Genomic DNA, 23,940 nt, shown 5'->3' with positions numbered 1-23,940 from the left:
GGAATGTTATTTGGTGCAGCCATTACGGAAAACATTATGGAGATTCCTCAAAAAACTAAAAAAAGATGTACCATATGATCCAGCAATCCTGGGCATTTATCTGGAGGGAATTCTAATTTGAAAAAATACATGTTCATAGTAGCACAGTTTACAATAGCCAAGACATGGAAGCAACCTAAATGTCCATCGACAGATGACTGGATAAAGAAGCTGTGGTATATTTATACAATGGAATACTACTCAGCCATAAAAAAGAATAAAATAATGCCATTTGCAGCAACATGAATGGATCTGAAGATTGTCATTGTAAGTGAAGTAAGCCATAAAGAGAAAGAAAAATGCCATATGATATCACTCATATGTGGAAGCTTTAAAAAAAAAAGAGGACACTAATGAACTCATCTACAAAACAGAAACAGGATCACAGACATAGTAAACAATTTTATGGTTACTAGGGGAAAGAGAGGTGGGAAGGGATAAATTTGGGAATCTGAGATTTCCAAATGTTAGCTACCATATATAAACACAGATAAAAACCAAATTTCATATGTATAGCACAGGGAACTACATTCAATCTTATAATAACCTTTAATGAAAAAGGAGATGAAATGAATCTAAATACGTATATGCATGACTGGGACATTGTGCTGTACACCAGAAACTGATACATTGTGACTGACTGTACTTCAATAAAAAGAAATGGGTAGGGGATGAGGAGTGGAAAGGCTGGGGCTAAACTGCATGGACAAGCATGCAAGGCTGCCCCCTGGAGCCCCAGCAACGAAGGCCACTTGGAGCATCACTGACTCATCGAGTGGGGTCAGCACTGCTGTTAGGACCATGTCACCATCACACACCTCAGTCCCTGCATCACTTCATCCCTGGGATATGACGAGCCTCCTTTTCATTCCTATAACCACAAGTTACTTCTGGAGTAACAGTAACCCAGATGGACTTCTATACTCAGGTATTCTGAAAGCTGTTTCTGAGGAAGATGATAACGTTTTTTTTTTTCACTTCGTCTTTGGGATATAAAAATATCTATTGACTCCTTACTATGTAACAAGTGTTTTACTTACCATTTTCTCTCTCATCAGCACAATAATCTTCAGGGGTAAAATTAATCTCAATTTACAGATGAGGAAAAACTGAGGCACACAGAAAGGTTAAGTCAGGAGTCTAAGGTCACACAGCAGAAGCAGGAGTGCCAGGGTAGCAACTAGGGCCCTCCCAAGCCTGTGCACTTTCAGCAACAGCACACCCCAGTCAGGCCACAGGATTAGAAATGTGCTATCATTACACTTTTAGCTCAGACAGGAACAGACTGGGGATTACTTAAATGACCACTTTACTCTGACTTCTGTGGTCTAATGAGAGTACCGATTAATTCTAATTTAAAGCCAGAGACTACTTTTTCCCTCCTTCCCCGAGCTGAAAATTATCTTTAAAGCTGCTGCCACCACAGGTTAATATGGGAAGCAAGGTTTGCTCAGCACAGAGGCCATCCCAACATGAATGCTTTCTGCATTTCCAAATATTTCACTTTAGCAGTTCCAGCCTGGAGGTCCCAGGCAGCCCTGGGCATTTACGTACCCTCATGTCCCTGCTGGTTAATTTCTTCCTGGAGACTCAGAACGCTGGTGAGGTTAATGATCCTCCTCCGGGGGGTACAAGCTGCGGTCATTTCCTTTCGGGATGCATCGTCCACCGTTTCCGTGTCAGAGCCTTCCCGATGTCGCTTTCTACAAAGCAGATAAGGAACAGGCAGCTCATTACTGTCTTAAAAAACTTTTATTGTTGTTTTCTTTAAAAATTAAAGTAGAGTTGATTTGCAACACTATTAGTTTCAGGTGTACAGGCATAGTGATTCAGTTTTGCATACACATATAATATATATTCCTTCTCATGTTTCCATTATAGGTTAAAAAAATACTGAATACAGTTCCACGTGCTATACAGTAGGACCTTGTTGTTTATTTTATGCATAGTAAGTAGTTTGTATCTGCTAATCCCAAACTCCTAATTTATCCCTCCCCTCTCCTTTCCCCTTTGGTAACCATAAGTTCGTTTTCTTGGTCTGTTAGTCTGTTTCTGTCTTATAAATCAGTTCATATGTGTCATTTAAAAAAATTCAGGGCAGGGGAGGTAATTAGGTTTACTTACTTGTTTGTTTTTAATTTTTTTTTTTTAATGGAGGTACTGGAGATTGAACCTCACACATGCTAAGCATGTGCTCTACCACTGAGCTATATATGATCCAGCAATCCTGGGCATATACCTGGAGGGAATTCTAATTTGAAAAGACACATGAACCCCAATGTTCACAGCAGCACTGTTTACAATAGCCAACACATAAAGATAAAGGATAAAGAAGCTGTGGTATATTTATACAATGGAATACTACTCATTTTAGATTCCACATATCATACCATATTTGTCTTTGTCTGATTTGCTTCACTTAGTATGATAATCTCTAGGTCCATCCATGCTGCTACAAATGGCATTATTTCACTCTTTTTTATGGCTGAGCAGCACTCATTGGATACGAGGTACATATACCACATCTTCTTTATCCAATCATCTGTCGATGGACATTTAGGTTGCTTCCACGTCGTGGCTATTGTAAAGAGTACTGTGATGAACACTGAGGTGAATGTATCTTTTGGAATTTTGTGTCTTACATGCTGGAGAAGAGAGCAGCTTCTCTGTGCTGGCTCTGCACACCTGGGGAGGGCTCCCCGTGCTGGTGGCAGGCTAGTGAGATCAGCCTGTTCTCCTGAATATCACTCATCTGACACCCCTCAGGCCCGAGCAGCTGGACTTTGGAACCTGGCTCAGCCCGTAGACCTGCAGGGCCTTGGGCAAGTGGGCTAACCTGGCCAAATCTCCTTCACTCAGCCTTCCATCTCTCCATCCCTTAGGCACTGTCAGAAGGCCAACCTCCTATGGCCATGAACAAGCTCACAAGGTGCCTGTCCTCACCATGCTGACTTTTTAGGGGGTGAGTCAAACAACAATGGAAACAAGGTCACTTTAAGTAGCAACACGCGCTGTGATGAAAATAAAACAAGGTAACATGATAGAATGATGAGGAAGCAAGAGGAGAGAGAACTTTAGATTACACGGACAAAGAAGGCCTCTGGCAACATGTGATATGACATCTGAATTGAAACCTGAGTGACAAGAAGCTGGAGTGTTCCTGGGCCCAGGGACCAGTGACAGCAAAAGGGTGAGAGCTCAGTGAGGTCAGGTCGCCTGCAGGGGCAGTGCGGCCAAAGTGCCCCCACGGGGGGGAAGGGAGTGGACTGGGGGCGGGCAGGCTGGTTTCACCCCAAGAGCAGTAGGAAGCACCAGTTTTCAGCAGAGGAGCGATATACTGATTTCTGGTTTAGAAAGATTTCTCTGAATGCTGGGTGGTTAGTTCGCCAAGTGATAAACAGAAATGGAACACTTTCTGGCCAGGCTTTTAAGAGCATTAAATGAGATCATGCACGCAAGGTGCCCAGCACACATGGCGGATGCTCGATAAATGGCAGCATCCTTTATTATTCTCTGGACACAAATCCTGTAAGTCGTCTTGCTCGGCTGGCTTGGAAATGAGCAAACTGGAATTAAGAAACTTGCCCGAGTTGCAACAGGCAGTTAGAGACAGTGTTTTGGGGGTCAGCCATCAGGCAAACGTGTGGCCTTGGGCAAAGGACTTCACCCTGAGCTCCGCGGTCAGTACCTGCACAAGGAGATTTCAATGACGTGCCCTTAAAGCACCTGCAGAGGGTGCACTGAAGATGCTCAAAATTAAACAACAGTCACTAGTACAGCTGTCCCTGCCCCTCTCTACCTCTTTCACCAGCTGCTCATGTGCTTCAGGGAGTTTTGTGCTTTGAAGTGAAAAACTGTGCTTCTGAAAGGAGTGAGAGCAGCTCTGAGCAGATGAAAGAATCCTCTGGATAGTTTAGGCCCCTCTTTCCAGCCCCCTCTGCTGTTGAGGCTTTATCAAAATTCATTACTAAAATTAAAGGATAAATCTTCTGATTTTTCCTTCTGATGTATTTTTATATAATGTTTGGAATCATAGACATTTAAGGTATTTCAAAGGCCACTGTGATGGGTGACTCTCAAGCCATGGTCAAACGCAGACAGTGGACCAGGCCCTAGCACCATCCCATCAGAGGGAGAGGGCGAGTCAGGCAAGGCCGTACCTGGGGTTCTCCGGGCTGGAAGGTGGCCCTCTCTTCTCTGATGACTCTGAAGCCTTCTTTGTTGCATCCCTCTCCAGGCCCTGATGACTGGCAGCTGCTTCAGCAGGAGCTAGGAGTTCAGGCATTTCCTCATCCTGCTGCCTGGCCCCGCTACTAGAAGCATCTGTCCTGTCCTCTGGGACATCAGCCTGGGGCTGACTGGACAGGGCCCTGCTCACAGGCTGCAGGAAGGCATCGAGCTTCTGCTCCCGGGAATCTGTGCGGACCATCTGGTAGGCATAGACCTTGTCGCCACTTCCAGAAGCAGCTGAGGAGGTCACACCCGCTGTAGATTTAACCACTTCCCCAGAGGGGCCAGCAAGACCTGGTAGTAAAGTCTGCCAAAAAAGAAGACAGTGGAAAGATTCAGAATATGAAGTAATGAAGTGCAGATCCCCAAATGGAGCGGAAGCCAGAACCAGGGAGAATTACCATTACAGAATTATTCTCTGACCGAGATTTGACTGACGAAATAAAAGATGTAAAATCATAAAATTCAAAAATTCAGCAAAATTCTTATAATTTAAAAATGGGTTTGATATAGAAATACTAGTATGAAGTTCTCATATTTGTCTCTCTCTTTCTGTTTTGTTGCCATAAGAGATTTTATTTTTTTCATTGTGGTAAAATACATATAGCTATTTTTTTCCTTAATTGAAGTATAGTCAACTTACAATGTATTAATTGATTCAGATATATATATATATATATATATATATATATATATATATATATATATATATATATATATATTCCTTTTCATATTCTTTTTCATTATAGGCCATTACAAGGTAGTTTCCTGTGCTATACAGGAGGACCTTGGGGTTTATCTATTTTATATATATATATTTAGCCATTTTTGAGAGTACAGTTCTGTGGCATTAAGTATCACCATCACCACCATTTATCCTCCCAAATTGAAACTCTGTACGCATTAAACAGTAACTCCCCATCCTCCCCTCCCTGCCAGCTTCTGGCAACCACATTTCTTCTGCATCTTTAAATATATATATTTCCTAGCTTTGTCCACTGGAGAGGCCTGAAAGCAATGACCACTGGTAGCACTGAGGACACCTGATCCCAGATTAAAGTCTCTAAATACCATTCCCCACTAAAATAAACCAGAGTTCCTTGGAAAAGTGGCCAATTCCAGGGCACAGGCTGGGAAAGTACAGAGTGAGCCTACAAACATCTGGTGAAACATTTGTTTCACCAGAAACAAAGAAATTATCAAAGACTAGTGGAATTGGGTCAAAGGGACAAGAGCACCAGCCCGAAGGGGCTTCCACTGGCTAAAGATGGAATAATTTCAGAATTAATCAGAAAATGACTACAACTGATTAAATTAAATTGCTTTAACAGCTATGACAAAATTACTAAAAGAGAGAAGAGAGAAAAATGGAGAGGAAGAAGGGAAAGAGAGATGGAGGAGGCAGAGACAGATAGAGAAAACAAGTCATTTAATGTTACTGAAGACTGCTGGGATGCCCACCCATTTCCCTGCAAACTGACAATCAAAGGCACAGAACTCAGCATTTACCCCTACTTTCTAGTATGCACTGTACTTCAGGATAACCAAACAGCTCTAACAAATGAGGGAAAATTATTCTACACAGAAAAATTACAGTTCATTAATAAAGAAGAAATGGTAAAATAAGGAAAAAATCACAATCTTGCAATCCTAATGACATAACTGACTCAGACAATGGTCATCAGTGAATGGTGGAACCATTAAGCTAAGTATCGATGGCGTGAAGGGATCGGGCTCTCATCAGCTGAACTGGAGGGTAAACCTCATCACAGGGACAGAACAAGTCAGGCCATCAGGCACCCCCTGCTGGGACGCAATAGAAAGTACATGGCATCATCCATCATGAACGCTCGCAAAATAGTTTTTTAATCTGAATATAATCATGCCTCTAGATCTAATTTTTCAGTTTATAGGAAATTTAAAGGATTCAACCACGTCAAAGGACACTAAGCAGCAGCAATCAGCCAACCCTAAATGTGCACTTTCCAACTAGCTTTAGAATAAGCTAGTAAAAACAACAACAAAAAAAGGATGACTTTCCTGGTTTCAAGGAAATATAACAACCAAACATAATGACTAGAACTTGACTGGATACAGATTTGAACAAAACTACTTTTATAAAAAGATCTTTTTGGGTGTCTGAATATGGACTGGATATGTAAAACAAAGATGGCGAAGTGTCGATGGCTGTTGAAACTGCGTGATAGGTACATGGAGATCTGCTGTATCATCTGCTTGTATGTGTTTACAAAGATTCAATAATAAAGAGTTAAATAATTAAAAGTTAAAGTAGCAAGTCTACTCAAAAAGGAAAAACCCTGGACAGTTTAAAGCCCTTGTGATGTATTTACTTTCATTTGCCTATGTAACAGCCAGGTGGGTTTTGGGAGGTAGAAATTAACAAAACTATTTTGCAGGTAGTAATTTTACTTTATTTCATTTTATTTTAACTGAGGTGCTGGGGATGGAACCCAGGACCTCACGCATGCTGAGCATGAGCTCTACCACTGAGCTATACCCCCCCACCCTGCAGATAGTAATTTCAAAGTCCAGAAAAGTGAAATACCTTGTCTAGTACGCTAGAGTTGGAACAAACCACAAGAGCCACCAGGGTTCCTGATTTCCACATCAAATGGCCTCACTGCAAACCAGGACTGCTGCTGTACTGCCCCCCAAGTGGAGCACAAGGCACCAGCTGGGAGCAGGAAGGTGGCCCCATGGCCAGAAAGTCAGGAGCCAGGGTAACCTGCTGCTGGCAGGGCAAGAAAGGATTCTGATGACCCCACAGGAGCAGGGACAGTCTAAGTCTGGACCCCTCTCATTGCGCTGTCTAAGCAGTGCACTGACAAGAGGCAGGCTCTGTGATCCAGAAACCCACCTTCCTTCTTTTTTAAAAAAATTATTTATGCATTTATTTTATAATAGGGACAGTACTTTAAAAGTTGAAGTATAGCTAGGTATACAGTATTATACAGGTATAATATTATATGCATGTAGATATATAGTATAGTAATTCACAATTTTTAAAGGTTATACTCCATTTATGGTTATTATAAAATACTGGCTCTACCCCCCATGCTGTACAGTACATCCTGGTAGCTAATTTTACACCTGATGGTTTGTACCTCTTAATCCTCCACCTCCATCTTGCCCCTCCCCCTTCCCTTTCCCCACTGGTAACCACTAGTCCCTTCCCTGTATCTGTGAGTCTGTTTCTTTTCTGTTATATTCACTAGTTTGTTTTTTAGATTTTTTTTTAGATTCCACATATAAGTGATATCTTACAGTATTTGTCTTTCTCTGTCTGACTTACTTCACTTAGCATAACGCCCAAGTCCATCCATGCTGTACACCAGAAACTAATACAATGTTTTAAATCAACTGTACTTCAATTAAAAAGCAAACAACCAACCAACCCATTTAAAATATGGACAGAAGAACTGAACAGACACTTCTCCAAAACAGGAAATGGAGTTGGCCAACAGGAACACGAAAAGTTGCTCAGCATCACTAGTATCAGGGAAATGCAAGTAAGAATCACGATGAAGTATCATTTCACCCCTGTCAGAATGACCATCATCAAGAAGAACACAAATAACAAATGTTGGCAAGGATGTGGAGAAAAGGGAACCCTTGTACAATGTTGGTGGAAACGCAAATTGGTGTAGCCACCATGGAAAACAATATGGAGGTTTCTCAAACACCCAAAAATAGAACCACCACATGGCCCAGCAACTCCATGCTTGGACATACACCCGACAAAAACAAAAATGTTAATTCAAAAAAATACATACACCCCATTATTAACAGCAACATTATTTATAATTGCTAAGACATGGAAGCATCTGAAGTGCACATCAACAGATGAATGGATATAGAAGATGCAGCACATATACATAATGGAATATATAATTCACCCACAAAAAAAGATATTTGCCATTTGTGACCCTCCATTCACTTTTTTTTCCCACTCCCCAAACCAGAATTTTATAACTGGCATAAACATTTCCATTGCCTCAAAAACAAAATAATACCTAGAAATACACTTAACCAAGGAGGTTACCTATACTCTGAAAATGTAAGACAATGATGAAGGAAATTGAAGATGATCAAAGAAATGGAAAGACATCTTGTGCTCTTGGATTGGAAGAATCAACATTATCAAAATGGCCACACTACCCAAAGCAATCTACAGATCCAATGCAACCCCTGTCAAAATATTCACATTTTTCACAGAACTAAGACAAACAATTCCAAAATGTATACGGAATCATAAAAGACCTCCAATTGCCAAAGTAACCTTTTGTAGGTTTTTTTTTCCCCTTTCTTCTTTTTGCTCTCTTTTCTTACAGTTTGATGACTAGAGAAGGTTCTTTAACATTTGTTGTAAAGCTGGTTTGGTGGTGCTGAAATCTTTTAGCTTTTGTCTGTGAACCTTTTGATTTCTCCATCAAATTTGAACAAGAGCCTTGCTGGATAGAGTATTTCTGGTTGTTAAGTTTTCCCCTTTCATCACTTTAAACATATTGGGCCACTCCCTCTGGCCTGTAGAGTTTTTGCTGAAAAATCAGCTGATAACCTTATGGGAGTTCCCTTGTATGTCATTTGTTCCTTTTCTCTTGCTAATTTTAATATTTCCCCCTTATCCTTAATTTTTGTCAATTTGATGACTATGTGCCTTGGTCTGTTCCTCTCTAGGTAGATTCTTTGTAGAACCACCTTCCTTTTGAAGACATACTAGTCAGGACTCTGCAGTTCTTCCGGGAACTAAAATGTAATCTAGATAAATGTATCTGGCTCACAGGATAAGACAGGAGGGAAGCCAAGAGGTTCTTCTTCCGGGGGAGCCACAGACGCCCTCCTGGGTCTCTGGTAAACCCTTGCCCTAGGACCTCGATGAGGACAGCTGCCTCACCTACAACTCACACTCCGGACTTCTCCTCCCACTGCCAACTACCCAACCTATTTTCAGGGCCTGGCAATTCCAGATTTTCAACTATTAGTGAACAGAACCCCATCCTCTGCCCAGACCTGCCCCCTGGCCCTCAACTTCTCCCAAATCACTGCGGGTTTCCATTTTGCTCCTCTCCAACCCTTCCGTCTTCCACGCTGCAGCCAGAGCACTCCTCACAAAATGCAAACCAGATCCCGTCAATTCCTCTCAAGTTGAAGTCTAAGCTCTTCAACGTGCTGCTGCAAACCCCTCTATCTGGCCTGAACTCTGCAGGGAGCAGAGGCCTGCACCACCCAGGCCCAGCGTTGCTTACCCCTGGCTGCCCCCGACAGCACCCAGGGAAGCTTTCACAAAGTATTATGTCCAGACCCCGCCCCCTGAGGCTGATTTATTGGTTTGGGGAGGGCCCCGGGAAATCCTAAAGTCCCCCAGGTGATTCTCGGCAGCCATTAGAGACAGCTACCGGAGATTACTGGACTCACCATGCTCAGTTTTCAGATCCTCAAACACATATTGCCTTTACCCTAGCCCTTCCCTCTGCCAGAAACACCCTTTTCCTTCCTCATCCCCTTTTGTCCACCTAGTTCCTTCTCAGGCTTCAGGTCCCAGCCTTCGCCTCCCTCAGGCTCAAACCTGAGCCAGGAGGCCCTCCACCCTCCTCCCTGTTTGTCTCTGTCGTGGGATGTAGACTCTAGGAGAGCGTGAGCTCTCAGTGAAGCCAGGAACCTGTCTGTGCTGGAACCCCAGGCACCCACAATGCCCCACCCACTGGGAAGCCTCCATGAATATCTGGGGAGGGAGGCAGAGGACGAGCACTACAGGGTGCTGAGGCTAAGTGAGCAACAATAAGGGATAAAAAAAAAAATCCTAACAGCTACCGAGCACTTCCCTGTACCACCAGATCATGCTCCGAGGGCTCACACTCACACCGCCCCCACCCTCAGCCCCAACAACCTGCAGGTGCACGGCCCACCGTGGCCCTCCCATCTAGGCCCCTTCCAGGGGGGTAACCATGGGAAGTGCTTTTGGGAAGCACTCATCTGCTTGGTAATTTAAAAAGTTTTCTGAGAAGTAGGACTCACAGAAGTTGGCTTCCCGCTTGCAGGACCCAGAGCAATTTAACGGGGAAGATGTTTCCATTTGCATAGTTTCGGTGTCTGCTGTGCTTCTGATGGACACATGCTCACTATGAACACAGGACTGGCCAGAATCACACTACCTCAGAACTGGGACGGGACACTGGACATCACGTTATCAACCTGCTTATTTTACAGATGGAAAAACTGAGGCCCCAGAGAGAGGGAGTAGTTTAGAATCAAAGCACTTAGAACCTGGTTAAATGTAGTTAGATGAATGGTGCCAGGCCCTGGACTAGACTATGCAATTGCTATTCACTAACTACTTGGAACTGTCCATGGCTGTTGGGGTGACTGGTTCCCCCTTTACTGAGGGAGACATGGAGGCCAGGGAGGGTGAGTCACATAGCAGTAACCCAGGTCTGACACCAAAGGCCCCGCTCTGGCAATGGCCTCCCTGAGCCAGCCCCTGCTCTCTGCCCTGGGTACGTGGGATCAGCCTCTGAAGGTCTCTGAGGAGAATGCAGGGGAGAGGTGCCCTTCTCTGTTGTAGACAGCTCGCCTTCCTAGGAAGGTGGTCTTGAGGACCAGAAGGAGGCAGAGAGAAGAGCTCAGGCCTCAGGACTCCAGGTCCAGAGACAACATTGTAAAACCTTCACAGTTGGGTTCAAAGAAGGAAATGTTGCTGAAAGAAAACTACCAAAGTAATAATGACATAGTCCTCAAGCAACAGGCAAGAACCTGGGCCCTCACGTGTGGCGGGGCATGCTTTAAGGTGGCAGATGAGCGGGGAGAGGTGCCCTACCTGGGTGAAGTACGTCCTGGAGGCGTTGGAGCCCAGGAGCTGGTGCTCAACGTGCTGCTGCACACGCTCCAGGATGCTGTCTTCATGCAGGAAGTGAACTTCGTGCTTCGTTGGATGCACGTTGACGTCTACATTCTGGGGGCTGATTTCTAAACTGGCAGAAAAAAAGAGAACAATCACCTCAGATGGTGGGGAATATGGGAAAATTCACTCACAGTGTATGTGGTGGCCAGAAGACATGGGGAGGCCTAAACACAGTGGTCAAGCCTTCAGGGTCAAGTCTGCATGACCTGGGTTCAAATGCTGACTCTGCTACTTAATGCTGAGTGGCCATGGCTAAGTTGGAGCATCTTTCTTTGCCTGGGTTTCCTCACCTGTGAACTGAACATAACACATGGTGGGGATTCAATTCGTGTAAAGCACTTTGCATGTACCAGGCAGTTTATTATACATTAGCAGTTATTACCATCATGTGGAATTTCTTATTACATAACCCAGGGCAAGGTGCTTAATTTTTCCAGATCATGGTCATGAACCTATCCCCTATTGACTATTCAGTATTACATGTAGATCAAAACATGAGTTATGCTGTACACCAGAAACGGATACATTATAACTGACTATACTACAATTAAAAAAAAAAAAGGAAAATATGTGAGAGAACTTCTATCATTAAAATGCAGCACAAAAGTCAGGCTGGAGGCTGTACCTGCTACCAACTTGCTGCCTGAGCTCCAAATCCATCATACTTCACTGCTGGCTCTGACAGTAGAGCTTTGCAGTGTGAGGCTTTGTCGGTAGAGGGCCCTGGATGGACCCTCAAGGCGAATGGTTTGTTTGCCAGGTTCAGGCAGGTTCTGCCTGGCTCAGGGGCAAGCCATGTTATCCACCTTTGTTTCACTGACACAGTCCCTGGCACAAGGGAGGCTCTCGGTCAGATTCTGTGGCAGGAGTGAATAAATAAAGGAGAACTCTGCCTTTCCCCTGTAGAAAGGGACGAATATCTTTTGCCAGTGGGGTAAGGGATTCACTCTGACTGGGCTAATTAGCAAGTCCATCTCTTTCAAAGGAGACAGCTGGACAGAATTTCTCTTCCTTGTGAGTCTTGGGCAAGGAGTTTGGTGCTGCATTACCTGAGGTACAGGAACGGGTGCGTGTTTTTGGGCAAATATGCAGCGTACACCGTTTCTATGGCTTTTCTTAAGGACGGTGACTCTACCAGACGATCTAAAAAATAAAAGGCACCAGCAACTAACACTGTAAATCAACTATACCGCAATTAAAAAAATAAATTAAAAAATTTTAAAAGGGAAAGCAATTAGCTCAGATCTGTCCCGAGAGGTGAGATGGCAGGTACACATTCACACCATACCATGAAATCAGCTCAAGAATGCCTCTGGAGTGACAGCCACATCAGTCCCCCAGGGAGGAAGGGCCCCCTCTATATCACGACTCCCCAGCTTCTCCCTCGGGACTCTCGTCTCACCCGAGCAGCAGAGACACAACAGGACAGTCAACTCGCCCCCCCACTCCCTTTCCCCAGCGAGCCCAGGTGGACCACGTGCCCTTGCTCAGACTTATCATTCTGCAAATCCACCCTGGAGACCTACCACGTGTGCCACGAGCTGGGAGACAAACGCTGGTGGATAAACTAATTCCAACTCACGGTGGAAGGACCATGAGGGAGACGCGTGTGCTGAGTGATGAGGAGAGGGAGCAGCTACTTCAGCTCAGGGAGCCCTGACGGGGGGGGTGGGCAGACAAACGGAGTACTTATGTGGAAAAGCATGCTTTCCAGGCATTTCAGGTGGGACAAATAACTGAACGCACACTGAGGGTAATTTAGGAAATGAGGCAGGCTTGAGGGGGTGGAAAATGATGAAAGCTGGGAGATACAAGGCTAAAATCAGAGGAAGATCTATTTTCAGACAACCACAGCTCTCCTTTCTCCCCAGACAGATGACCTGCTGATGATCTGTTGTCCTGCGTTGGTGCAGCCAGGGATACGTCATATTTTCTCATTCCCAATGAGAAGAGAGACCGTAATTCTATCAACAAGGAGTGCTCATACATCCACAGCCGCCTCAGTAATGTCGCTGGGCTATGTAACCTGACAAAGGACAGCTGGAGTGTCTCTGCTGAGATTTCTGAACTTGAGACATGCCAAAGGAGTGTTCCTTGTTCCTATCATCTGAGTGAGCCTGCCCAGTGTGAGATAACTGGATGACACACATAAGAGCCTGCTGTCTCTCTGCTCCTGGGAACTTGGCATCATGACCAGATTAGCTAATGTTAACGCAGAGCTGGTGTGGTAAAAAGCCCCACCAGAGGCATCGGAGTGAGCCACTCAGACGGCACTTACTCTAATTTCTGCTTGTCTATTCTATAGCCAACATGTGTGTTACAAAGCAGTTTCTCTTCATGGTTAGGGTAAAAAAATAAATGAAAAACATTTTCTGAACTTTGATTAAAGTAAGCTTTGCTGCACGTCAGGCTCAAGTCCTTCCTAATGAAGTGGGAAAAGACCTTGCCAATAAGTCAGTTTAACAGAATGTGTCTGCAGAATATTGGCTCCCTCTTCACTGTTTCCACGTTGCTTTGAACAACTGCTGTAAAATATGCGTAATTTGGGACATCTCTAGCTGGTTATCACTAGAAGTGGAAGGCGGGAGAATATGTCATTTCCAATAGCAATCAAACAAAACAAAACAAAAATTAAAAAAAAATACAAATTAAACAATAAAGGTAAAGGACCTGTACGATTAAAAACAGTAAGAAAAGAACAAATGGAATGATGTGGTGTGTTTCTGGATGAAAAGGAAAAACTTGAGTCAGATGGTGTTGGGACTGCTGCCCTGTCACTGTCTCTCAAGACCATGCAATGTGCAGTTAAACAAAAAGCAGCAGAATGCAAAGTAGTATTTACTTAATAGGTAGCAATCATGTCAACACTATGTCAGCAGAGAAAGCTTGGAAAGGAATCTGAGGAAACTCCAAACCGATTTGTTTATTTCCTCCTGATTTCTAGTCCTGCTCTTTATGCCGTAAATAACTCATTCTTTAAAAAGAAAAATCTCAAAGGGCTTAGCATTCCCTTTCTTCACTTTAACAGTAATATATCATTAAAAAAAAACTTTTTTGGTGGGGGGGGTAATTAGGTTTATTTACTTATTTTTTAGAGGAAGTACTGGCAATTGAACCCAGGACCTCATGCATGCGAGGCACGCACTCTACTACTTGAGCTATACCCTCCTCACCCCTATGGCATAACATAAAAGGTGCCAACATATGCAAATAGGGATCCCAGAAGAAGAAAGAAAAAAGAGGATCAAAAATGTATTTGAAGAAACTATGGCTGAAAACTTCCCAAACCTAGAGAAGGAAACATATCCAGGCACAGGAAGCACAGAGGGTCCCAAACAAGATAAACCAAAACAGACCCACATCAAGACATATTATAATTAAAATAGCAAAAGTTAAACATAAAAAGAGAATTCTAACGGCAGCAAGAGATAAACAGAGTCAGTTACAAGGGAGCACCCATAAAGCTAACAGCTAATTTCTTTTTTTAGTATATATCTGTATTTTTTATTCTTTTTCATTATAGTTTATTACAAGATATTGAATACAGTTCCCTGTGCTATACAGTAAATTTACTTTATTTTTTCTCCATCTTTTTTTAATTGAAATAATTTACTGAGGTGAAATTCACAATTTAGAAATTAACCATTTTAAAATGAACAACTCAGTGGCATTCAGTACATTCAAAAACAACAAAAAAAACCCCACTGCCTGCACCTGAAGGCCCCTCTCCCTGTTGCCCTGTTGTGCAATTTCCAAATGTGGCCCTTGATCTCGGGAAAGAACAAAGATCTGTCTAGGACCTGCTGGGAAGGCGCTGATGGCAGCAGATGAGGGGTGGGTCTGGCTCACAGGGGCCTGGGATGCCCTCTCCTGGGCTCCCTCTCAGAGGCAAGAGCCAGACTCCACAACTGTGAGCCAGCAATGAGCACGGGTGGGAGGGCTGAGTGGATTTAGGGGAGGAATTATAAATACTTCCTAATTAAACCACATTTTGGTGTGAGGTTTCCCTGGGTATGATCAAACCTGTGAATGAGGAATATTTCCATGGTACCCCAAAGGTCCCTGTGCACAGATGTCCCCACTTGGCTCTTTCTCACTTACGGTTGATGAAGAGTAAGAAGATACACTTCTTCACTGAGTAGTTTGCGTTGGATATGTAGCCATTCATTTTGAAGGCGAGGGTTTTATCCTCACATCTCACTTCTATCAATTCTCTGGTTGGAAAAAAGAGAAATTTTGAGGCTTTTGAAAAAACTGAAAAATCCAAACATTTTAAAGAATCAGAGTTGGAAAAATCAGGGCTCCTTCTCATATACCAACTCTGCCAAACGAGGACCCTGAAGACTTGGTTTACTGAGGTCCTCTGAGCTCACCCATCTGTCTGTCCAACCACTCATCCACCATCTGTCCAACCATCCATCCACCTACCCCACTAGGCAGTGTTTTCAAGCCCTCATGCTACTAGCCAAGCACTGCTGTAACTGCTGGGACACGGCGAGTCCAGGCTCTGAGACCTTATTTTGCTAAAACTTTTATGTATCTTAGTAACCAAGACCCCCAGATGAGATTCCAAAGAACTTGTCTCTGCTGAAGCCCTTACTCTGTTGACAGGCACCACGAGGGGAGGCTGACAGGTGAAAAGAGCTCCTCACACAAGCCACATTCATTTCTGCCTGAAGGCCTCCCCAAGGGCTGGTCCCTCTGCCCGAAAGTTCCTATTGCTGGTGAGTTAATTCCGCCTTATCCCTAGGATCTCAGCGCTCACTTCCTTAAATCTTCTGTGAGTCCCTGTCCCTGACCACCAAGGGATCCCTCTACCTTATGCTTTTCCTCTGAGGCATCCAGCACAGTCAGTAATGCACAGAACAGCACAATTCTTTCTTGGGTCTCCAACTAGAACATGAGTCCTCCAAGGGTATGACTCGTTTCTGCTTTATTCCCTACTACATATCTCTACCACACAGCACAGCACCCAGCAGACAGCGGGCACCCATTAAGCACTTGCGGGCTGGATGGTGGAAGCTCTTCAGGCAGTGAATGATGTGTGTGCCCCTAGTCTCTGAGCAGGGGGTACAGCTCCAGAGCTTCCTGCCCCCACACAGTGAACCAGCAAACCCTCTCTGCCCAAAATGTCTCAAGAGGCTGGTGTTCTGGAAACATGTTTTGGGAACTGCTGCTCCATGGAGCTGCCAATCTCTTATAGTCCCCAGGAATTTCATAATAACTAATTCTGAGTCTTAAAATTTGGTCAAGAGGCCCTTAAAAGTATCACTGTACAATAGAGCTTTCTCTTCATTCTGAGAGCACAACTGAAAAAAAAAAAACCACAATTTCTTAACACTTAATTAATAAGAAAAGGGTAACTGAAAGCAAACTAACTGTTCCCTAGTTAGGAACCTGGTCTTGTTCAAAGAGTAATCTGTCCTTCCAAATAGAAAACTGGATTCTGGGACTACTGCTCCTGCCTATGGGTTATTAGAAAAAGTGAAGTCAGGAGCCGTGTCATTCATCTGTGTACCCCAGCATGCAGGGCATGCCTGGCACACAGAAGGCCCTTAGTATTCTTCCCCTCAGATTATGACACAGGCACTCTGGGTCTTGCAAAGTCCTGAGATTAAACTACAGATCTGGGATGGAGTCTGCATTTTCCCCTGCAGAGGGGAGTATCGAGGAAGCTGTAACGCAAGCAATCTTCCCACTTAGGGTTTTCCTTGACAACGAGGATTTGGTAACACTAATCTGCTCACCACCAGACAGGAAGGTCTTTAAGGGCAGAAATATTTTCTTTGTCTTTGTATCCTTAACTTCTGGCACAAAGCCTGAAAAATGGGAGGCAATTACTAACTACCAAATGATAATGCATGCAACCCTAAAGTGATGATAATGAAAATACAAGAAAAAGAGGGAGCACTCCTCTACACTACAAATATTCTGAAGACAGAGACCTAGAGAGAATGCACTGATTTATAGCCAGAGTATCAAGGAGATGATGTGCACCCAAGAAGCACTGATACCCGAAGTAATCTGAAGCATGCTCACAAGCCTGCATGTTCAGTTAAAGCAAACTCTTAAGGCAGAGGTTATCTGGACAGATCCCTAAATAATGGGATGAAATGCAGAGGAGTTTAAAAAGTTATCAACATACCGGCTAACAGCATTGCCAAAGATGGAGCGGATGTTGTCCACGGTCGTGGCACCGGGCAGTGTTCTGACGTCAGTCGCCGTCTCACCTTGCTGATGAACACAACAGGAGATCCAGTTTACTGTCTCACCATGCTGACTGAGACACCACAACCTTGCCTCCCCGGCCAACGAACAAAAGTCCTTTTGCTCTTGTAACACATCCCCATCCCCTGTAAATCAAGAACTTACTTTTTTAACTGAGAAACTAATGCCTGAATTGTGTATTGCATACCTGGCAAAGAAAAAACAAGACAGTAAAAACGACTGGCCAAGGCACAGTACGTGTCAGAGCCCCCTTTTAGTTACACAAATTGGTGGAATTAAGTGGTCTGAACAAAGATATAAACAAACAAAAATATCTTCAAATATAATTTGTCCACAGGGAAATAGGCCAGCAGAGACTGCATGGAGATACCAATGCTAAATGTGGCAGAACTGAACAAAGCCAGGGTTCCACTTTGCCCCTGTACGTTGCTGGCTAGACTCAGGGTTATTTCAACACCATCTCCTCCTTGCCTAGTTTTATTTTCACAGACTCAGAAGGTCTGGGTTGCCTCAAGAACGTCTTGAGAACGTAGCCTGAACACCCCCTGCACTGTTATTCTCTCTCAGAGCCCCCCAACTCCCCTACCACACCAGCTTCATCCTCCACCAGAGGTCTCGTTCAGTATGTCCCAGCCTTTTCTCAGCTGGCTGTCATTTGCCACATTTACTACTTCTCCCTCGTGGGCCCCACGAACTGAAGGATTGTGTCTAGTGAGATGCACTTACTCAGTAACAATTAATTCACTTACCACACCTAGAACCCAAACGGTCAACTAGAACTCCTCTACTTCCAGGAGATAATTAACATTCTGATACTGATTTATACAATTCCAGGGGAAAAAAGCAGAGAACTTGATGTATAAGTCTGTTCCTTTCTATTAGAGGCAAATGTTTAACAGATTTTAGATTTTTTTAGCAATACTGAGAAACAGTTAATACAGCTCTGCTACAATTCAAGGACATGCAGGCTCAGAGAGCCATGCTGGGGCCACTGTATTAGCAGACAGTCTCTCCTGGACATAATGCTGTTTTCAACTGCCCTGTGTCCCTTCTCCTGTTAACAGCCCCAAGTCCTCCTCCGGGACACTACCTCCTCCCCATTCCACTTGATAGATGCAGACTGCCAATCGAGAAATCTTCTCGAGACATGGGTATGTGCTGAGGGGACTATCACGCACACCAATGAGATGTACTCTCCTGGGAAAGACTCTTGAGCAGAGTCAGGAAAGCAATGGAAACAGGTGGGACAGGGTCACTACATCAAACCCCTGAAGCCACCCTGCTTCTGGTTCTCCTCAAGGAGCAGCTGTCCACACTTTCCACTTGGTGAGTCGCTCTTAGCCTTTCAATAAATTTCTTTACGACTCAAGTTCGTTACATTCAGTTTCTGCTGCCCACCACAGAAGAACCCTCACTGATACAGAGACCAACTGCTCTCTTCTGGGGACATGGGGGAAAAGCTAGAATTGGTGGCTAAACCTTGACCAGAAATAATTTGTAGGCTAGTATTGCTATTTACCTAGCTCAGCAACCATTCTCAGTTTCTAAGCACTGGAACACATTTCTTTGGTGAGAGACTGATTCAGAGACCCATGCCCAGATTTTGGAAGGTACCTGCCAACAACTTCCAAAATTTTTCCATACTCTTCACTTGGATTTTTTAAAGCTTTCCTCCTCGTGGATATGTTGTAAAAAAGGTCCTCCACCTGAACAGAAGATTGATTTTTCTTGTAAATCCACAGAAGTATAAAGAAATTAAGCTGGGTCTTAAGGCAGAGAATCCAACTATATTTATCACCAACACAGTTGTAAGCAGCCTTAACAAAAGAAATAAAAGGGTAGTTTCTTGCCTCCCACTTCACTCCGACTTGTCAGCGAGGTACTGGGGGCTCTCTCTACATCAGGCTCTTTGCCTTGTGCTGGGAATACGAAGACAAATAAAGCACAGTACTGCCCAGGATAGCACAAGAGTTAGTGGGGCAAACATAAACTCACAAATAATTTTAATACCACATGGTATTCAGAAATAGTTTTCACACTAAGAGTAATTATAAAATTTCTTAAATCTTCTTGGAAATCACACTGTGGTCACCCTGGTACAATATTCCCCTTAACATGCACTGTGAAGTACACATTCATTTCTGCCCGCTGCCTGCCCATTAAGCCCAGGGGTTAGAGCCTTTGACGAGACATGCTCTGGCCAAGGCTGGGGCAGAGGGGTGGGATGCGTTAACACGGCAGTGGCGTGCTTGGAATGGGAAGAGACCAAACATGGCACCATAGAAATAAGGCAGCGCAACAGACCTTCTCCTGACTAATGATACAATCGTGTTACTCCAACAACCTCTGAGTGAGCGGACAGGTATTTTTCACTCCATTATTCTCCGACAGATGAGCAAGTGAGATTAAGAGGCATTAAATAACTTTCCTCTGGATACACAACCACTGAGTATCAAGGCTCAAACTCTGACTGATGTCTTCTGGAGACAAGCTTAAGGTTCTTTCAATGCCAGCTACCCTGCCACCGATTTCTGCCATCTCAGTAGAAGAATCTCCCAGTCTCTTAAAAATTAGGATGGGATGAGCAGCCTGCCATGCCACAAAAGCCAACAATCATTTCTCTTCCTTACAGGGTGGTATCTTGGGACTTCAATGACCTAGTACAAATTCATTTTATTAATACTTTGAGAACTCAGAGACAATTTTGGTTTTTATTTCACTATTCATACAAAGCTCTTTTTCAATAATTTCCCATCCTGTGTACCATTCTCACCGTAATCTGGGTCCCTTGATTGCCTGCACATGGTTTGGGAGGTGCTTTCAGCTTTCCATCTGAGTATTGTGCTCTAATCAGAAAATATAAGAGATGATTAATACCTAATAGAGGTAGAATACTTATCTAAAGGGTAAAAACTGGGGAGTTCTCCTATAGCTCAAGTGGTAGAGTGCACGCTTAGCATGCACGAGGTTCTAGGTTCAATCCCCAGTACCTCCTCTAGAGGGTAAAAACTGAAATTACATTAATGATAGACTAAAATATAGCTATGTTGCATATTGGCTTAATTACCATTTTCCTCTTTATTTTGCCACTTCCACAACTATTCTAATTGGATACAAAAGGAGGGGGGAATCCCTGTTCTTTTAGCAAACATTGCTTTTTAGTTCCTTAATTCTGAGCTAGGAACAATAGTTTTGCCATTGCCTAAGATGACAGTAAAATGTTTTCAGTAATGCTGCAATCATTTATTGAGGAGCTACCATGAATAAGGCCTACAGAAGCCCTGGTAATAAAGAAAGGCCTAGGAAAACTCTTGATTTAGTGAGGGCACAGACATTCACCTGAAGTGCAGAACAACGTGCTAAGTGATCTGGAAAAGGAAAACATCCAGTCTGGGGTAGGGGTGGGGGAAACTGTCACAGAAGAGATGACAATTCACCTGGGCTCTAGAGTGGACCAGTTTCAGGTGGAGAGAGCAGAGAAAACCATCCAGGAAGGGAAAAACATAAACAAAAGCATAGAAGCTTTAGACTATGTGGCAGATAAGGATGTGTGGAGGGGAGAAGCTGGAAAGGTGAGCACATCAGGAAGGTACTGGTTGCCACGGTGATGACTCTAGATTCCATCCTACCATGGAAGGGGAGCCACTAGAGGGACATAACGCCCCAGAAGAAATGGAACTTGTGTCCCAGGCTATGTAGGAAGACATTCACCAACAAGGGTCTCCCCAGTTTGTGAGAAGGGATCAATCAAATCAATCTGAGGGCTACTATAATTTGCACCAACTCAACCCCCACCAGCATCAGTGCTATACACTCTGAAATGCTCCACCTTCCAAAACTTCACATGTTTGTCTGTTAAAGACTGAGAAAAAGGCAGAACTGCCGTTTGCTGAAGTCATTTTCTATATTAACTAACAATCTGTATGATAAAATAAATTCTCTTTTTTGGCATGAATCCTTGTCTTCCACTAGTTAATGGCCAGAGCTTATAAAAACCGAGGTGTGATTACTATATATATATATATATATATATATATATATCATAGATAAACAAAAAGGACCTTCTGTATAGCACAGGGAACTATATTCAATTTCTTGTAATAACACATAATGGAAAAGAATCTGAAAATATACATACATATATATGTATATATATGTATACCTTAATAATCGCTTTGCTGTATACCTGAAACTAACACTGTAAATTGACTACACTTCAATAAAAAATAAGAATTAAAAAAAGAAGAAGAAAAAGAACAGAAAAGCACAATTAAAAAAACAAACATACAGGAATCTTGCTGGCACTTGTAATCCATTACCTTTTAGGAGTCCATGAAGTAAGATTATTACCTATAATCGTTCCCGTGGATTATCAACTAATGCAAAGGGAGGAGAAAAGTTTTACCTAAGATCTCAGCCAAAAGAGACAACCCTGGTGTTTAGATAGGATTACTTTGAGACGCAGGCAAAAGCACATTTCATGATGAATACATACGCAGAGCAGAAGACAGCACTGTACCTGTATGCGCACTTCCCATCAGTTGTTTTGGTTGTAATGGTGACGTGAGCCACATGGCTTATGCTGGCCAAAGCCTATGGAAGAAAAGAACACGGAGGGAAGGAAAAACCCATCACTGGGTCACCACTGTCACATCATAAGGGAGAAGTTATCTAAATTGCTGCTTCTGTTTTGTATTAACAAATGACACTCACTTTGCTCACTCACTTTGATGACATTAAAAAAAAAAAGGAGGATATCAAATTGAATCTGTAGCATAATTAGAACAAGAGAAATTTATATATACATAAAAGTCCAAAAGGAAAGACACCCGAGCATTAATGTTAACCTTAACAGCAACTGTGCTCAGGTGAAGAGTTACAGCCATATTTAATATTCTCAGTAATTTGTCTTCTAACAATTTTCAAAGCTTGCCTTCAGAAATGGATAATGGAGTCACCCCAAACAGACAAGGTTGTATGGTGTTATTCAAAACTATTTTCTGTAACCAATTATATATTTAGAAACATAAATTTTAAATTATGCAATTAAGACAAAACAAAAGAAAACAAACAAACAAAAATGACCTCTTTTCCCCTTAACATCAGGATTGGTTTGCTAGCCCTCTGGAATCTGCATCTTCTTTCACAAGGACACCATAGCATATAAAAATGAAACCCAGGCACTGTGATGGGGAAGGGGGTTACTAACTGTGTGCTCTGGTCACGTTTCTTAAACTCTCAGTGTCAGTTTCCTCATATGTAAAACAGGGTGCTAATAATAGAAGCTACTTTGCAGAGCTGTCAAGAGTGAACGTGTTAATACATACAAAGTGCTGAGAACCATGGACGGCACACAGCATTCCCTCAATCAATCTTCCCTGTTTAATCACGGTCTAATTACAACCCCAAAGATACCCTACAACTGGACTAAGGCTCCAGGAGGTCACCGGCTTAGGAACTGACTCAGAAGTTGCAAAGTCAGAACGGCACTGCTTTGCTAGGGCGGACCGGGGAAACACTTAAAGCCGGGGAGCCTCAGGTTATACTGTCTGATGTTACCCATACCTGGACCAAACTGGGGCTCACTCTGAGCCATAGGGTGCTTGAGGCCAACCAGGTTTGATCTAAATTGCAGTAAGTGGGCCACAGCTGCCTTTTAATTAAAAAAAAAGTTGAATGAAAGTAAAATATGATAAAAAATTCAAAAACTACAGAAAGGCCTAAAATGAAAAGTAACTGGCTCCATTGCCCTCCTCCAGCTTCACTCTCATTCCCCTACTAATAACTACTCCAGTTTCTCTGGTTCCCCAGAGCTTCTGGAAAGGAATACAGCCCTGCCAACACATGTGGATTTTAGTACACTGAGACCCAGTGACACCCATGTCCTCTGATGTCCAGAACTGTAATAACAAATTTGTGTTGTTTTAAACCGTTAAGGTTGTGGTCATTCTGGGGGACAGTTTATAGGAAACTATAAACTGCTTTAAAAGTATGCATGTGTTTACTCATGAATATTATTTCTATAATTTTATCCAAGGAAATAACTGAACAAAACACACACACATACATGAGTATTCATCAGAGTATTAAGCAGTTAAAAAAAGTCAAGGAGAATAAATACTTAACCAGGAAACCATTTAAATAGACTACAGTACACACATATAACAGAACAGTATGCAGCCATTATAAATTTATGCAGGCCTATACATAGTGAATGAAAATATATCCATAGGGTATTGTCATAAAAATATAAGATCCTATTTTGATCTTAAAAATATTTTTATCCATTTTCTGTATCAGATATTCCTATGATACGTCACATAATTTCATTCACAGATATTTCAGAATACAACTTAAAACATAAGGACTGAAAGAAAGAAAGAAAGAAAGAAAGAAAGAAAGAAAGAAAGAAAGAAAGAAAGAAAGAAAGAAAAAAAGCAAACCATGAGAGGGGTGGGTATAGCTCAGTGGTAGAGCGCATACTTAGCATGCATGAGGTCCTGGGTTCAATCCCCAGTACCTCT

The 23,940-nt window shown here is 43.0% G+C and overlaps 1 protein-coding gene across 3 annotated transcripts in view; it reads right to left on the bottom strand.

Moving 5' to 3' along the window:
• Nucleotides 1-23,940, bottom strand: part of MLH1 (mutL homolog 1) — a 45,362-nt gene that overhangs the window by 16,244 nt on the left and 5,178 nt on the right. For 2 of the 3 annotated variants that reach the window (XM_072940977.1, XM_006200634.3), the window contains exons 4-13: nucleotides 21,936-22,009; nucleotides 20,190-20,262; nucleotides 19,031-19,122; nucleotides 17,561-17,603; nucleotides 17,334-17,422; nucleotides 15,290-15,402; nucleotides 12,238-12,331; nucleotides 11,105-11,258; nucleotides 4,200-4,576; nucleotides 1,594-1,742 (exon numbers count right to left, since the gene is read on the bottom strand). In XM_072940977.1, coding sequence (XP_072797078.1) covers nucleotides 1,594-1,742; nucleotides 4,200-4,576; nucleotides 11,105-11,258; nucleotides 12,238-12,331; nucleotides 15,290-15,402; nucleotides 17,334-17,422; nucleotides 17,561-17,603; nucleotides 19,031-19,122; nucleotides 20,190-20,262; nucleotides 21,936-22,009 — 1,258 coding nt within the window. The remainder of the gene's footprint in view (nucleotides 1-1,593; nucleotides 1,743-4,199; nucleotides 4,577-11,104; nucleotides 11,259-12,237; nucleotides 12,332-15,289; nucleotides 15,403-17,333; nucleotides 17,423-17,560; nucleotides 17,604-19,030; nucleotides 19,123-20,189; nucleotides 20,263-21,935; nucleotides 22,010-23,940) is intronic. The other variant, XM_072940978.1, reaches the window with a different exon arrangement.

This window comes from Vicugna pacos, chromosome 17 (assembly GCF_048564905.1).
Source record: "Vicugna pacos chromosome 17, VicPac4, whole genome shotgun sequence".
Lineage (NCBI taxonomy): Eukaryota > Metazoa > Chordata > Mammalia > Artiodactyla > Camelidae > Vicugna > Vicugna pacos.
This window is presented reverse-complemented; position numbering and strand designations above follow the sequence as displayed.